This window comes from Fundulus heteroclitus, chromosome 14 (assembly GCF_011125445.2).
Source record: "Fundulus heteroclitus isolate FHET01 chromosome 14, MU-UCD_Fhet_4.1, whole genome shotgun sequence".
Lineage (NCBI taxonomy): Eukaryota > Metazoa > Chordata > Actinopteri > Cyprinodontiformes > Fundulidae > Fundulus > Fundulus heteroclitus.
The window spans coordinates 4,576,644-4,594,079 of NC_046374.1; the positions used below are offsets into that span (position 1 = coordinate 4,576,644).

General features: G+C 40.0%; 1 protein-coding gene across 2 annotated transcripts in view; it reads left to right on the forward strand.

Annotated features, from left to right (window-relative positions):
* eml3 (EMAP like 3) overlaps nucleotides 1-17,436 on the forward strand; it is a 79,003-nt gene that overhangs the window by 28,841 nt on the left and 32,726 nt on the right. Inside the window, exons 2-9 of one of the 2 annotated variants that reach the window (XM_012850592.3) lie at nucleotides 5,009-5,185; nucleotides 5,360-5,480; nucleotides 7,134-7,607; nucleotides 11,400-11,510; nucleotides 11,770-11,798; nucleotides 13,846-13,881; nucleotides 14,901-15,021; nucleotides 16,261-16,410. In XM_012850592.3, coding sequence (XP_012706046.2) covers nucleotides 5,009-5,185; nucleotides 5,360-5,480; nucleotides 7,134-7,607; nucleotides 11,400-11,510; nucleotides 11,770-11,798; nucleotides 13,846-13,881; nucleotides 14,901-15,021; nucleotides 16,261-16,410 — 1,219 coding nt within the window. The remainder of the gene's footprint in view (nucleotides 1-5,008; nucleotides 5,186-5,359; nucleotides 5,481-7,133; nucleotides 7,608-11,399; nucleotides 11,511-11,769; nucleotides 11,799-13,845; nucleotides 13,882-14,900; nucleotides 15,022-16,260; nucleotides 16,411-17,436) is intronic. The other variant, XM_021309543.2, reaches the window with a different exon arrangement.

Below are 17,436 nucleotides of genomic sequence, written 5' to 3' on the forward strand. Positions count from 1 at the left end.
TTTAGCATTTTTACAGATTTCTGGGAGTTTGTTCCAGATAAGTGGCACATAAAAGCTAAATGCTGCTTCCCTGTATTTGGTTCTGGTTCTAGGTATGCAGAGTAGGCGGGAGCCAGAAAACCTTAGTGGTCTGGAGGAATGATACACTGATAACAAGTCTGTGATGTATTTAGGTGCTAAGCCATTCAGGGATTTATAGACTAACAGAAGTATTTTAAAGTCTATTCTCTGAGATACAGGAAGCCAGTGTAAGGACTTTAGAACTGGGGTTATGTTCTCTACTTTCTTAGTCTTAGTGAGGATGCCAACAGCAGCATTCTGGATCAGCTGCTGTTGTCTGATCAACTTTTTTGGCAGACCTGTGAAAACTCTGTTGCAGTAATCAGTTTGACTAAAGATAAATCTCTGGATTAATTTGTCCAGATCCTACTGAGACATTAGTCCTTTAAACCTGGAGATGTTTTTTAGGTGATAGAAGGCCGACTTTGTAATTGTGTTTAGATGCTTTTGGAGGTTTGGGTCTGAATCCATCACTACACCCAGATTTTAGGCCTGATCAGTGGTTACTAGCTGAAGCAACTGATGCACATCCATGCATTGATTTCTTCTAAGCATTTACTCAGTGCTTGAATGGGTTCATAGTCACCTGGTGACATGGTGATGTAGAGCTGTGCATCATCTGTATACTTATGGTAGCTGATGTTGTTATTTTTTATTATCTGAGCTAGAGGGAGCATGTAGATATTGAAGAGGAGGGGACCCACAATGGACCCTTGGGGAACCCCACATGTGATTTTTGTTGTCTTTGATGTAAAGTTACCTACTGATACAAAAAAGTCCCTGTCCTTTAAGTAGGATTTAAACCAGTGGAGAGCTGTACCAGAGAGGCCGACCCAGTTCTCCAGGCGCTCTAACAGAATGGAGTGATTGACAGTATCAAATGCTGCACTGAGGTCCAATAGTACCAATACGGTGGTTCTTCCACAGTCTGTATTTATATGGATGTCATTAAACACCTTGATAAGGGCGGTCTCTGTACTGTGGTGAGCACGGAAGCCAGACTGGAAAACGTCAAAGTGGCTGGTCGTTGTTAAGAAGGTGTTTAATTGTTGAAATACAGCTTTTTCAATAATCTTACTGATAAAGGGGAGGTTTGAGACGAGCCTGTGGTTCTGGAGTAGAAGTTTGTCTAAATTGTTGGACAATTTGGACAAACTTTTAATCAATTGTTTGATAATAGCTGTTTTTAGGAACTGGGGGAAAACACGTAACAAAAGGGATAAGTTTATTACCTGAATCAAATCAGACGTTATGGAAAAACTTTCTTAAAGAAAACTGTGGGTATAACATCAAGGCAGCAGGAGGAGGAACTTAGCTGGTGAATGATTTCCTCTGAGCTTATGTAGTTTATTTGTAGACATTTTGTCAAGATAAGTTCTAGTTGGAGACAGCTTTTGTTCTGTACTTGATATGGATGTACAGACTGATCCTCTAATCTTTAGGATTTTTTCAGTAAAGAAGTTAGCAAATTCATTGCAGGCCCTGGTGGAGTGGAGTTCAGAAGCCACGGACACAGGAGGGTTTGTTAATCTGTCGACTGTGGAAAATAAGGCACAAACATTTTTCTTCCCAGAAACAACCTTCACTTTAATTGGAGTGATGCAGTTAATAATGTCTGAAACTTTAAACTCAAAGTTATCTACTAGCTCATCTACTGAGTTGCAGCATAAGGTTGAAGTAGAAGAGTAAGCTTGGACACAAATTTCCGTGGCATCATCCTTAAATATACATTTTCTTATGATGTCCCTTTGGGTAGATGAGTGATTGGTAATTATGCTTTCAAAGGTAACAGAAAAGTGATCAGATAGGGCAACATCAGTTACATTGACTTTGGAAATGTTTAGTCCCTTAGTGATGATTAAGTATAAAATATGTCCCTGTTTATGTGTTGGCTGTGTAACAAGTTAAGTTAAACCAAAGTTTCTAAAAGTGTCATACAGTTCTTTTGCACCTATGTCTTCACGGTTGTCAACGTGAAAGTTGAAGTTTTCCACAATAATTAAACAGTCGTAATCAACACATATCACAGATAGGAGGTCACTAAAATCATTAAAATGTTTGATTTGGACTTAGGGGCCATTTATGAATGTTAAATAATTCACCTGGTTGCAGTCACCCCAGGTTCTTTTTCTGAATAATGTGGTGTTTGTATTGTAGACTTCTGTAGTAATAAATAGACTCTTGAAAGTATATTTTACCATATTTAATCTAAAAGGCAGAGGGATGTTTACAGCTTCAGTACCGGGCTCTCATAAACAACAACGTGACGGGCATATTTCCGGATGCCAGAGAGCCCCGTTCATTCCTCACACAGACATTAAGTAGGACCCATTGTGTACACCTAATTAGGGGCGTGCACAGTATGATATCAGTGTTCCTTGCATCACATTGGTGGAGAAGATCATACTATAATGCAGACGTGTCCTTGCTTACACATTTTCCCCTAATCAGTCATTCTGTTCAATCTATGTCAGACTCTGTGCCTCCAGAGTCCGTTTATCTGTAATTTCCATGGTAACCAACTTTGCAGTCCAGCTTCTGTAATCTCATAATCTCTAACAAGAACATAGTTCGTACCGGGCTCTTTACGTGAAGAGCTAAATATTCAAAAGTCGCATTTTCCCAGAAACACCTTTTTACATTTTAGTGAATCACAAAAGAATGTTGCCACTCCTCCACCTTTCCTTTGTTGTCTGTTCTCACAAAGAAAATTGTAGTTATCAGAATAGCTGCTTCACTAAATTCATGTAACCATGTTTCTGTTAAAAAGATAACATCAAGATTATTGTCAGTAATGAAGTCATTAATTAAAAGTGATTTTCCTCACAGAGATCCACTGTTTTATATAGCCAGTTTATTAAATTTAGTCTTTGATACTATCTTTCTGACTAACTGTATCTGGCAATTTATAACTTCTAAGTAGGATTGTTTATTTCTTTTTTTTATCCTTTTAGCTTTCTTGTTTCTGCCACGCATCATCACAGATATATTGCAGTTAACCAGTAAACCATCTTTCATCTATATAGAGCCTTTCTCCGCAGCACCGATGCTGCGGTCCGCTTGAAACAGCTAGAAGTGCGGCATCAGAAGTGCGCTGTCTGCATTGTCTTTTCCGAACCCACTTATGGTGAAGCAGGGGAAGACAGATTCGTGGAATTCTGAGTTTTTTGTGCTGAGAAGCAGCAGCTCGTCTGTCTTGTTCGTTAGAGAGTAGATATTCGCTGGTGGATAGGCAGGAGCAGAGTGCATAATCCCCGCTGGTGGACGGTTGACGTGCATACCTGTGCATTTTCCCCTTCTGCAGCTCTGGTAAATTCCACAGAAAGCTGGAGTGCTTCCAACCAGGAAAATGTCAGAAAATTTCCCTGGATCAATGAAAGCCACAGAAAACTGCTCATAGAGGACTGTCTGATGCTCAGGGGTTGCTATCTGGTGAAATAAACGTTAGTATAATATCAAAATACTGTACAAATACAGAAAAAAACACCGATTGCAAGTGAATGAAGTACAGAGGCAACCGTCTGTAGTATCATTTTGAAGCTACTGACTTTGCCTCATCGACTTTGCAGCAATCCCCCTCCTGAGCGAGCATGTGGTGACAGTGCAGAGGAACCACGGCTTTCCAGCAGGGAAGACACCTCCAACAGAACTAGGCTCTGTGTCAGACATTTATCATAGTTTATTTTATTGAGTATCCTTCACTTTTAGTTGTTATGTAAATTCTTACAACTCTAGTGTCAGATATACAGAATTCCGTCATTCTGTTTCATCTTCATGGAAGCAAACATCTGATGCTGGAATAGTGGATTCTGAGGCTGATGGTTGCCAACAGTTTTCCTGTTGCTGACAGCTGCTGTCAGTTTTCCCACAACGTGACATATTACGAAGTTGCCAACTGAGTACACTTAGGAGCCATTGGCCTGATGCAAGTCTTGGCTTGCTGTGATTATGATTCACTGTGAACTTTTTTCTTTTTGTTCAACTGATTTACTGGCAGGTATTTCATCATCACTGCTCTTACAAAATGCCTCTGTCTGTTCTTTCTTGGAATTCTGGAGAATATAGTTTCAGCCTTGAGGTCTACTTTAAAATCCTATGTGCTGATCATTCTGTACAGTAAAGTCAAGTATAGGGTGAGGAACCCTGGGAAACACAACTCAAACAGCACGGATACCAATAGCTGATAAATGCTATATATTTATATTTAAGCTATATGTTCTATGAAGGCTACTTTCAGGTAGTCTTTGTGTATGGAAGTCTGTGTAATCTCCTGTGCTGTAAACTAGAGATGTATTGATGCGATAAAAAATTCAAATAGTTTGTTACGCTTGATTTGATTCAACATATCTGTTGAATATGTGAGCAACATCCACATTTGAAATACCTGCTGTCAAGGTGGTTACCAGCAGTGATGAGAAAACGTGATTATCTTAGATTATTGTCTTACAGTGAAAGTTGTACCAGCTTGGTCCCTGCACAGCTTGTCAATCAGCAGATCATTACTTAAAATGTACCAATGTATTTTGAATACATGTAAGCAATACTCGTATTAGTCAGTTAATGACAGAAGATTTAAATATTAAAAAAAAAACTACTTAGGATTAAAAGTCAGAGGAAAAACATTTAATTAATGGACCTCTTGGAACAGATGATATATTTCTAGTTGGGATACTAATGGTCAAATATTCTCCCCTCCTGGCAACAGTTCATGCTCACAAGAGCCAAAAGTATTAGGTTTACATTTTTCTTACAGCAGTTAAAATGATTAATCTACACTAGGTGCTTAACAGATGAAATATTTTTCCTGTATTGACGGGAGAATTTTCTTGATTTTTACTCATTTCATTGACAGGATTGTTGTATATTTACCGTATGTTGTCTGTCGCTCTACACTGTGAAACAAATGTCCTTGCCGGAGGACAATAACCATGGCTCTGACTATTTACAGATGATGTGTCAGCAGACGGCAGCACTGATTACCCTGACCGGAATTCCACCATGGAGGTGCGTCTGCAGGCACAGGAAGATGAGATTACGCTGCTGAAATCGTCGCTGGCCGATGCCCTGCGGAGAATCCGTGTCCATGATCAGCTGCTCCCGTTACTGAAGCAGCAGCTGATAGCAGGTCAGTTTGTAGAGCTCAGCTCGGGGAATGGGATTTCTCTCAAGGTTTAATTTGACCAGAATAAATCCTGCCCATCCTAGCCTAGATCAAATACACTGTCGTGTTCTTGTAATCTTTTAATGCAGAAAGGATGAATGCCTACAAAAATATGGAACCTTCTTTTGATCCCCTCAGTGAACCCCAGTGCTGCACGGGTACTGAACCAGGTGTCTTACCCAGACGGCTGCACCAGTGGCAGAAAACTTTCAACGAGTTCAATCAACGATGGATTTCACCACGCTGCCGCTGCTGCTAGGTGACATTCAGAGCAACGCTACCTTCCATAGCGACACAGCTTACCTTAGCTGTGCATGACTGCTGGTTATCTCTCATTTTTGCCAATTACAATTTTAGAAGTTAGTAAAAATGTACAGTTTGGCTGGTTTACTTAGTCGTGATTATACTGGCATAGCAAAGTACCCCCTGTTATTATCTGCATCAATCAAAGCTATTGTAAAAGTCAGTTTTGTTGGAACATCCATCCATTGTCTTTACAAGCTTATCCTTGCAGGGATTCCACCGACAGATCGCCACTCTATCACACACAAAGACACAATGGAAACACACACACACACTTGCTATTAAGTGTAACTTAGACATAGATTAACCTTACATGCTTACTTTTGGGCTGTTTGAGCTGTGGGAACCCAGAATGCTCAAAGGTAACCAATGCATGGAAGGGTAGAACTTCCAGCTCCATACAGAAATGTCCTGGCCAGGGTTCAAACCCAGTACTTTGTGATGTTTATTCACCCCCTCCCCCCCCCCCCTTCCAGAGGAAAGAAGTATAAGAAATGAAAAGCTGCAATACTTTGGTTGCATATGTGTGCACACCCCTCCAATAAAACTATTAATGCAAATTGAATTTCAGCATTCAGTCTTCCTGGTTGGACCCCTAACATCAACTATATTTTATCTTATTAACTTAATCCAAAGCCTAGCAGTCTTACTTAGATTTCTCTGCCTTGTTCACATCTGTTTCCGTCAGATAAAGCCAAAGTTTAACTGGTCTGGTCTCGCTGTACAAACGTACACGTCTAGAAAATATTAGAAGAAAACCCACAGCATTATTTCTTTATCATGGCAGAAAGAAGAAAGTCATCCTTAATTGGTAAAAATATGTGTCACCTCTGGCATTACCAAAATTGTATGTTTATCCAAAAATATGTAAAGGCCAAGGTGGAAACAGAAAATTAGAAGAACTGTGGGAATTTCCAACAAAGACTGGTTGTGTTCTAAATCTGACAACAATCTTCCCTCAAAACTGTCTGGAACAACAAGCCAGACAGTTTAACTACCAGCCTGAATTATTTGGCCCAAAACCTACACAGAACATCACCACAGTGATGGCAGCATCATGCTGTGATGTTATTATGCTTCAGGTGAAACAGATTTTTATTAAGGTGGGTGGAAAAAAAAGGATTTTAACCCAAAACCTTCAGGTCAACTACAAAGCTGAAAATAAAGAATTAATAGATTTTTTTTTTAGCATCAAAGACGCATACAGTTAAATCAAAAGAATGGTTTAATGGCAGGAAAGGAGATGTTTTAGAATGTCAAATTTCGGAACCAATACAATATCTGGGCTCAACTGAAGAGAGCTGTGAACAAGAGATGGTCTCACAGTGTGGTAGATGGAGTGGCAAAGATGACCAAGTCTACATGTTCCATGGTGACTACCTCCTACCAAAGAAGACTGAATGCTAAAACTGAAACCAAAAGGTGCTTCAACACTGTGGCAATTTTTGCTTATGAAAAGTTGTCCGCCATGAGGAGATATTGTATTGTTTATAGCATATGTATGTACGTTCTTAGGGATGTTTGTGTGTTCAGAAATTTGGTTGTGTTCTTATGTTTATCTTGCTGTATGACTGGTCTGTGTTGTTCCCATCCTCTGTACCTTCCTCAGCCAACAGTCACAGAGCACAGTGAACAATGCTAACGGCCACATAGGAGGCGTAGTGTCCGCACAGCATCAAAACACAGTGGCATCACTGGATAAGTCGACTCAGACTGAGCCTGCCATGTCCTCAGTCTCAAGTCACGTCCGGAGCCTCCATCTTCAGGAAGCCCTTCCTCCAGGGCAGCCCATGGTTGATGGGACTCGAGGCAAGCTCCACCGTATCCCTGGTATGGAGGAGGAGGAAGAAGACCAGTTGGATGAAGAAGTCGGAGGCGACCAAGAAAAAGAAACGAGCTGGGCTTCGTCAGTGGAGGAGCCCATTCAGCCAAGCACAGTCAGATGCCTTCAGAGGGATGATTTCCAAGATAGAAGCCTCTCTCCGGATGAACCAGGCTCTGCCTCAGCCTCACTCGGCTCGGACCCAAACCTCAGCTGCCGATCTGGACCCCTGTCCTCCATCCAGGAAGGAGAAAAGATGCTGTGCGTGAGCTTGTCTCACCGCTGCTTTCTACCTAACAAAATTAATCTTCTCTTGATCCTGACTGCATGGCTTTCTAAAACTGAATCAACTTTACCATTGTCTGATTTGGATTCTGCAAACCCCAGTTGTGCTGCAATCTTTTTTCTCCTCTTTCACACAGTCAGTAGTCACAGATCAAACCATTAGCTATCAGAGCCGGAAATCATAGAGGGATCTTTTATCGATTTATCTATAGGTTTTTCCCATGTGTCAGAGTGTTAGAGTTATTAGAGCGTCGATAATACATAGACCTGCAGTGGAGTATTTGATCACATTATGACATGTCCATAATTAGTTTGCCTTCATTGAAGCAGGTGGAAAATGTGATGTGAGGGCAGGTCAACATGGGGAAATAAGGAATAGGGTAGCAGTACATGCATCTTACACTGAATAGGTTATGGAGTTTATAACACTCAATGGATGTAACAATTCAAAGAACATCTGTCCAGACCTGCAGCATTAGAGGATATGTTAATGGGAAATTATCCACATGTAGGATTAGATAAAAAAAAGGAACTGGGTTTTTCAGAGATAATTCATTCTTTGACTCACTCACCAATGTTCTCAGACAAATCGTATTCTGGCATTATTACTTTTGTTCTTCTCTTCCAACCTTTTGAATAACTCTTTCAAATGATCTGTAAATAACACATTGATGAAGCACAGCTGCTCTTGTTTCCTGGGAATGGACTGGACTTGTACATGCATGACTTACTTTTTGTCCTTTTGCTTTTTGTGGCTTGGGAAAGGGTTTGCTCTGTAGTGGTAATGCGCGGCTTTGTGGCTCTAACTAAAATGTGTTCTAACTAAAATAAGTTCACTGAGTTCTACATTTGCTGTGGATCTATACCATCTGTTGGTCCTATTAGGCAAATCTCTCACAACAATATCACACTGAACCAGTTTTGCCTTTTTGAACATCTTTTTTATCAGCCCGTGACAAATCAATAGTGAATTGTCTAAATTTATAAAGTGCTTTTCTTGTCATAATGAACACTTAAAGCGCTTTGGACTAGATCCAGATTCATCCAATCTTGCTGACTGAAGCACACGTTCATACACTAATATGTTGACACTGGCTTTGTCCCCGGGCACATCGACGTGGTCGGAGGAAGCTGGAATTGGACTTGCAGGTTTTATGTCACAAAATAACAATACCCACTGAAACATAGTCACCCCAAAACAGATCTATTCAAAACTCATGAAGTATAGAAATAACATCCGTCATGGGCAGCGACAGATGGCTGTTATGTCCACCACGGTCAAACCCAACACATAGGAATTGTGCTCTTGGGTTGCTTGTCTCCCAGAAATTTGAATGGTTGTGAAATTGGAAGAATTTTGACATTTTCAAAGCAGTCCATGACAGATAAGGATGAGGAGTCAGAAGATTTCACAGTTTTCTAGGAGTTTGTTCCAGATTTGTGGAGCATAGAAGCTGAAAGCTGCTTCTCCATGTTTGGTTCTGGTTCTGGGTATGCAGAGTAAACCAGAACCAGAAGATCTGATGGCCTGGAGGGATGATACAGCAACAACGGCTCTTTACTGTATTTTGGTGTTGATTTATAAACTAACAGAAAGTCTATTGTCTGAGCTACAGGGACCCAGTGTAAGGACTTCAGAACTGGGGTGATGTGCTCTGTCTTCCTGGTTTTAGTGAGAAGGCAACCAGCAGCATTGTGGATCAGCAGCAGTCTGGCAGATTTTTTGGGTAGACCTGTGAAGACACCATTGCAGTAATCAATGCGACTAAAGATAAACGCATGGATGAGTTTCTGTAGATCTCGTTGGTACATCGGTCCTTTCATCCTAGAAATGTTCTTCAGGTGGATTCGTTCAGTGGATGAATGGTTAGGAATCAAATCCTTTCAAGAAGAAAAATAGCCTAGTTGTTTAGGCTATGGACCATAGCCTAAACAAATGGTCCATTCTGCGATGAGTAAACACTTCCTTAAGCATTTAGGAAGAAGGTTTATTGCCAGCTGAGTTTCACTTCTTCTATCTGGGTTACACTGAAACAGTAAACTGATCTTTTATTAGTTATTTGTGGTGCTTTTGGTACATCAACTAATCATCAGTCGCGAGGGACAGTTGAGATGCTGTTTTTTTTGTCGTGCAGAACTAGAGAACCCGATATCCGAGCCTGATATGGTGTTGCACTTAAAAGGTCTATTATTACAAAATGTGGATATGACAGGCTGAACAGGCAACTGACAGCTGAACCGATGGTGGTGACAGGACAGATTGGTGAACAGGCTAATCAGTTCACAGGGCTAGCCAACAATACAAAAATAGAGGCAGTCCAGATCATGACCAGACTCAGAAAGCCGTTGAGGTATCCAGTGAGGGCAAGGCGAGCCAGGGAAAAAAACAAAAAACAAAGCAGGGTCAGACACAGGCGGTGCAACACAAACTCTGGAAGACAATCTGCCGCTGACTGGCTGTGAAAGGCCAGTATTTATAGAGTCTCACCTGGGACTAGAGTCCCAGGTGAGATGGGTCTCTAGTGATTGGAGCCATGGCAGGTGTTACAGATTGTGGAAAAGAGAGGAGCAGAGCAGGAAAACTGGGTGACAGTAGAGAGAAACAACAAATGAAGGAGGAAAAGATTTTGAAAAGTCTTCTCAGTGAAGGTAGACCATAAAATGCTGAGAGGCATTACAAAAAATAAACATTAAAATCCTCACCTTAGACACTGCAGGTTTATGTTAGCATGGGAAATAAAATAGATGACAATAAAGTTAAAACAGACTGAACACGTATGACTAGTTTGGAGGACATGATCAACCAGGAACACTGTTGGAAACATAGTTTTCACCACAATAAGGATGATTGACAACAATAAACTTAGGCAAGCATGGTAAGAATTAAAACAGTATATCTGCAGAGACTCCTAATTCCAACTGTTAAGCATGGTTGTGGAGGGGTTCTGATTGGGTCTAGCCACAAAACCTAGGCACTTTGTGGGCAATGAGTAGAATGTGAATCAGCATACCAAAGTATTCTGAGCTCAAATGTAAAGCTACCTGCCTTACAGCTAAAGCTGGGGCCAAACAGGTCCCTAACCGGACAGCGACCGCAGACACAGCAGCAAATCTACAGAAGACAAGCTGAAAAATAAGAGTGTGTGTGTTACAGTGGCCCAGATGCTTAACAGTGCATGCAGTAAAACACTCACTTTATTTGTCTAAAGAGTCGACCTAACTCTCGCCTAAACCTTCAAAACCATCCAAACTTTTATCTTGCTAATCTTATCAACTAACCAGATCATTTTTAATTAGTTTGTGAAATCTGAAAATTAAAAGAGGACGGTTGGTAATCAAACCAACATGATTCATTCAGAGGCCAACTTTCTCCAGGTGGACATGCCTAACACTGTTGCTGACATGGCAGTCACAGCAGGATTGTTTCTCCGTATCTTTTGTCAAACTAGAAGCTTCTTCAATTTAATTTTACTTTATGCATTTCCAAAGCTGCCTTGATCGTATGCTAGTTAGTTCTGCTTCTTTAGCAACAAATCCTCTCGCTGAGCTGCCATCATCCAGATATGATTTAAATATTAATGAAATCAAACTGCGATGGGGATTCTTGTTTCTCGGTTTGCATGCATGTTTTCATGCTGATAGCCTCTTACTCCCTTGCATGCCTTAGCTGTGGGATAACTCCAGTCTTGATTGTGAACCTTGGGGGGAGGAGGGGGGGGGGGTTGTTTTGAGTTGAAAGCTGATAATTTTTGTGCTGTGCCGCTCCAGGGTTCGTAGAAACAGTGAGAAACTGGGGAATCCTGAGAGGCAGCGGAAACGTCTGGACAAGAAGGCGGCGTCTTCAGCCAACCTCCTGACCCGCTCCCCCAGCCTGGAGAAGTGAGGCACACTGCCATCCTTCACAGCTGTTACCACATCCTCACTCAGCTCACTTTTTCCTTCGGCTCCATCCGCCTCACATGTCCTCTCTGAACACAGTTAGAAACTGATTGAGATTTTAAATAGGATTCCATTTCTATATCTAAATCCCCACAGATACACACCATGTTCTAATGAAGTCAGGGAATAATGGATCTGTTCTGCTGTTGCTCATGAAGTGGTTTTATGTTCATCCCCTGAATGTGTTCTGTCCCCACAGCCGAGCTAAGGAGCTGATAGCCAGTGCAGGTAAGCCTAGAAAACTTCAGACCTGTAAACTTCTTCACTGTAAAAGAAAGTGCCCCCTCTTTCAGTTCATGGGTTTATAGACATCAAGACATAAACAGAAAACAGTCAGGATTTCTGTTAAAGCCAACATCTATGAAATTCCAGCCCTGCGTCCTGATTGGCTAGACAATACAATTGGTTGGAGAAATCACTCTCTATGGGAGAGGTCCCAGATGGCTGTGAGTGGAGCTAGGCGGAGCGACATCCATATGGCTAGAGTCAGGTTAGATCTTTGGATCCTGAGTGACTGATCTCTCGCTTCACTTTGCTGGCCCAGGTTTTCTCAGACTGTTCCCTGCTGTTCTGTGGGGTTCCCTCCTGGTGTCTTTAGGGACCATCAACAATGACAGATAATGCACACAAACCATAGCCTAAGGAATCCAGGCCTCAAACTTTTCTTAGTTGTATATGGACAATGAAGTTTAATTTAGACAGAGATTTTGGGTATGATTAAAAAAAAAAGGTTGATTTAGCAATGTTGGTCTTCATAGGCACTGAAAAAGGGGAACTAAAAGTAAGTATCATTTTTTTTAAATGAGTGTCTTAGTTTAAATGATCTGCCAATGGAATAAGATTGTTGCACTTAAAATAGGACCAACTCATTTCCATCATCTTATTTCAAGTACATTATATCTAATTATCGTATTCTAGGGGTCAAAATACTCATTGTATAGGCAGATAGTCTTATTTACCTGCTCAAACAAAGGACAGATACAGTAATTTTAACCAAATCTTAACTTACTTTTAGTTCCCTTTTTGCAGTTGGCTAACAAGGTATCCTGGTTTCTTAAAGATTTACAAAATCAAGAAGTTTGCTACCTTTGGTTACAAAGAAATAAATAATAAAGGTTGTTCTGTTTTTGTTTCTCCAATCTGACTGATTTGAGAATGATATCATCTTAACTCAGTACCAAGTAAATCGCCTCTGGACTAAAAATAACTAAGCAAACAGTTCTAACCCGTTCCAAATTCAGGGAACTGACTCAGTCAAGTTGGTTTCTGAGAATTCTACTCAGCCAAACTTACTGACGTACTCCCCTTCCTTTACATACGAGTTGTTGGGAATGGAGACAGTGCAGAAGCTTTGAGCTGTGTGGGTGCAGCCTGGAATCATGTCCGCTGTGGTTAGCTGAGAGGCGCTGCTGCTCCAACTCACATGTCAGACTGATGGACGGTTAGCTCTGCTGCGTAGGCTGCCAGCACACATTCTTTGGCTCTCACTCAGATCTCATCTTAAACTCTTTGTTTAATACTTGTTTGTTTAATACGGTCAACTAAATAGTTTTGATTTTTATCACAATAAAGCAATGCAATTATGTCATTTTTAAAAGTCACTTCTGTTGATTTTAGCAGCAGTAAACAGTCACAGCTCCTTTTGCTCTGACAGAGTGCATTGTGAGAAATGGGGTCATCAGGTTGTCAGTCAGAGGCTTTAACCCTTGGTGTGGCTGGAGGTCTAACTGAGCTGCTCACTTTCTGTCTTCAGCATAACTCATACATTACCAGAGCTGTTGTTCTCCTTTCTCACGTTAAAACCAAAAGCTTCAATGTTTTTTTTATTTTATCTCATGCAGTAGACCAACAAAGTAGCGCATAATTGGAAAGTTGAACATTTATATGAAATGGCACCACTAGAAACACTTTCCACTGCAATCACAGTTGCAGTTGTTTTGGAGTATGTCTCTACCAGCATTTTTTCTTTTGCCTGAATCTTTAGCCTAGTCTTTGCAAAATAGCTCTGCTCAGTCAGGTTAGATGAAGGGTGTCTATGAAAAGCCTTCTTAAAGTTTTTCCACAAATTCTCAATTTAATTTAGGTCTAGAATTTTTGTTGACACAGTCAAGCTGAGTTCACCAGTTTCTTTGGCATTCGGGGTGGGGGGGTGGGGGGGGGGTTAGTTTTCTGCCGCTCATAACATTTTGCCAGAATATTCCGTTTTGGTCTTGTCTGGTCATAAATATTCTGAACAGACACATTAACATTTATCTTTGCTTCCTTCTGCATACAGGTTTGCCTGGCTCAAGAAGAGGAACTTACAGCCAAGGTAGACCTTAAATTGTGCTTCTCTGTATCCCCATACAGAGGGAAGCCAGTCATAACACCCATTCCATTCACAATTTTCTACTGTCCTCAGTTACTTCCTCAGTTATCCACCTATTTAGAATTCGTTTTTTGACACTTGGACAGAGGTACCTTATTGATGGATGCTATGTGTTTTCCAATTGGCTAAAGTCCTGGGGTCAGAGTTCATTTCTAAAATGTGCTGGATTTACTGGCAGAGTAAGTGCCAGTGTACACAGGAAATTAAAAGATGATATCTTACAAATGCTACTCTGTTGTGAATTTAAGCAAGCAACAATATTAGGAGGTGCTCATTGTGAATTTGTCACCCTATTTTTCCTAAACTATTGGTGGATATCCATCGTTTTTTTTCCCAGATTAACAGTCACAAGCTGTGTGAAACACACACGCTCACTTTTTCTTAGAAAAGTAACAAAGTTTTATACATCGAAGAAAAAAGTAGCACAGACACTAATAATAGACAAGGCTTGAACATCTATTTATATTTAGCTTGCATTTATTTCTATTGTGCGCCAGCAGTCAAAGTGATGTAAATTGTCCTGTATCTATTAAAAATGAAAAGCTTATTAAGGCTTCAGCAAAGCATTAATCGTAACAGCCTGATGATATGTTGTCAGATCATTCTGAAACAAGCCACAGAAGTGTAGAACTGACTGAAAGCAAAGGGATTATAAGGGTAACCTTATGCTGTTATTGTATGCTGTGGAATATATGTAAATCCTTTTAGATGGGAATATTTGGTAGATGATTACTCATACTGTTTTACTTTCTGAATATATTTATGTCTTTATTTAAAGTCATCGGATGAAATGTGGGACTAAGGTAACAGCAATTCCAGAAAAGGTTTTTAGTATGGTGATTAGTCTTTTCTTTTTCAAATCAGAGAAGTATTGATATTCAAAATAACAGAACAAATAAGGGATACTCATCATTTACGCCATGATTTATTTATTTATGTCTGGGCTCTTGCTTGTGTTTCAGAACAGTCAATTAAAATGTTCATCCGCGGCCGACCCATAACCATGTACGTCCCATCCAACATCCAGAACTATGATAACCTGAAGATGGAGCTGCCCTCTGAGAGGCTGGAGCTGGACTGGGTGTATCCTTCCACAGGGGAACCACACAGTGTTCAGCTGTGTGCTTGTATTATTGTATTACTGGTCTTGTGTTTCATTCAGACATTGTTTCTTTCACTCTGACCATGGATGAATGTTACATAGTGTGTACTGGAAAGAACTTTTCATATGCAGTGGATTAAAAAAGTGTACTGGTTAAATATCAAGGGTTTTCTTAAGGTAAAACCATGTTAATTTCATCACCCTTTCCACCTTTTAATATAAAATATATCATGAACAGGTCAGCTGGAAAACTAACATCTGTTGGGATCAAAACAGTTGCCAAGACCAGGCTACATGGGTGTATTGCTGAAGAATAAAATCTTTGGTAACAGTCCATCATTATATCATAGCACATCTTGTTTTATTTGTTTGCCCAGTTTACCTTCCAATTGTTCTCCCGTGCTCTGATTGGTGAAGCCATTCCTTCGTTGATGTGGACGTTCCACGGAGTCACAATGATGACAGTCTAGCAGCAGTCTAAGGTTCAAACTGACTGGTCCTTGGAACTGTTCATAATTGCATGTACCCGCCGTTCCATTTTAAAGGGACGTAATCTGAGTGCATTTGTCCGCTGCAACCAGGCATCACTGTGCCACATAGGTTTAATTTTTCAGAGTTTTTACTTGAAGGTTTTGGTTTTCTGAAACCTTAAAACATTTATCCACCAAGTCAGGAAAGAGCTGGATATTTTCTTTGCAACTGCACTTCTGAATACAGACATAGGAAGAATACAGGAGACCTTTCTCTGTACTATGACTTCATCTAAGGGATGCTGAACTTCATTTCAGGTTGATCAGATTCCCTATAACTCATGGTAGGTCTCAATTTAGCTGAAATTGAATAAAATTTGCTTTGACAAAATCTAAGGGTGTGTACATTTATGCAACTATAAACTTTTCCCTTTTCCTGTTAAAACTCGCTGATTTATTTGATTTGATTAGTATGTATGTTACATTAAAGGTGACAAACAATTTGTGAAATGATTTATTGTGGTCTCACCATTTTGTATGACAAAACTTGGCACCATTAAGGAGTTTGTACACTCTTGATCCACTGTATTATATTTAGTATTATAAGGAAACAGGATCTCTCATATGAATTGAGGAGTATTTATCTAATCAACAGCTCCTCATTTAAACTGTTTTTTTAAGTGTGAAGCTTTTCTTATCATATTTAGTGTTGTATTCCCAAAGTTATTGACACCTTGACTCTGTCCTCAGCTATGGCTACCGGGGACGGGACTGTCGGGCTAATTTATTCTTCCTTCCGTCAGGCGAAGCGGTTTACTTCATTGCTTGTGTGATTGTGCTCTATCACATCAACAACCGAACACAGCGCCACTATCGCAAACACACAGACTCCGTCCGATGGTCAGTAAAACAAAGTCATAATATGACTGTCCTCAGAAGGACCATTGAAGGATTTATCTTTGGATGTTTTATTCTGAGCTAATATTGCATAAAATGTACAGTGTTTCTAAATGCTGTGAGTTATTAAAGGTTATTCTCTGCATAACATGACTGAACAGCTGTCTGAGGACGTCAGGAAAACAGAGATTGTAAAAGATGTGTTTCTTCAAGCTCTGAAACTATTCGTGCAGATTTGTGATCTGGTTCCACAGTCTGTCTATTAAACTGTTTCCACAATTTTTTTAACAGACCTCATCTGTTTGAGAATTAAAAAAATATTGTTTGCGAGAAAAACCTCTACACATGCAGTGAAATCACCATAAAACCTCATAGATTATCCTTCTCCAATAACAAGAAATGTACATGTATATGAAGAAAAAGGAAATTCACCCTCTTTCAATTCCAGATTTTCATATACAGTATCAAAAAAATATGAAAACAACCTAGTTTTTAACAGATTCTAAAATTATATTGATAAAACTTCAAGAAGAACAAAAAAATAACTGCAGCAATCTACTATTTTTTATTAAACAACTGAATTCTGTATGAAAAACTAGTTTCATCACATCACTTAAGAATAAAGAATCAGAATCAAGAAGCTTTATTGTCATGCAAATTTTGGTGAGACATTAGAAAAAAAGGAAGAATGCAGACCCAACAGAAACGCAAAAGAGCACAATGGAACAAAGCTGATTTTAAGGTTAAGCTGTACGACTGACAAGAAATACTTATCAGAAGGGGAAACATACAGTGCAATGATTAACAGATATTATGGCATGTTCAGATAATAATGAGATATTCATGTTAAAAAACAAGAGAAGCAGCAGTCGATTAATAAAGCAATGTTCTAGAACCACCTCCAGCAGGTCGTCATTTTCTGTCTATCACATTTGGCTTAATTTGTCTGTGAGGCTCAGAATCCTGCTGCATGGAGAGATTAGCTGGATTCCGTTTCTTTATTTAGATTCAGTTTCCCTGTAAACTTGT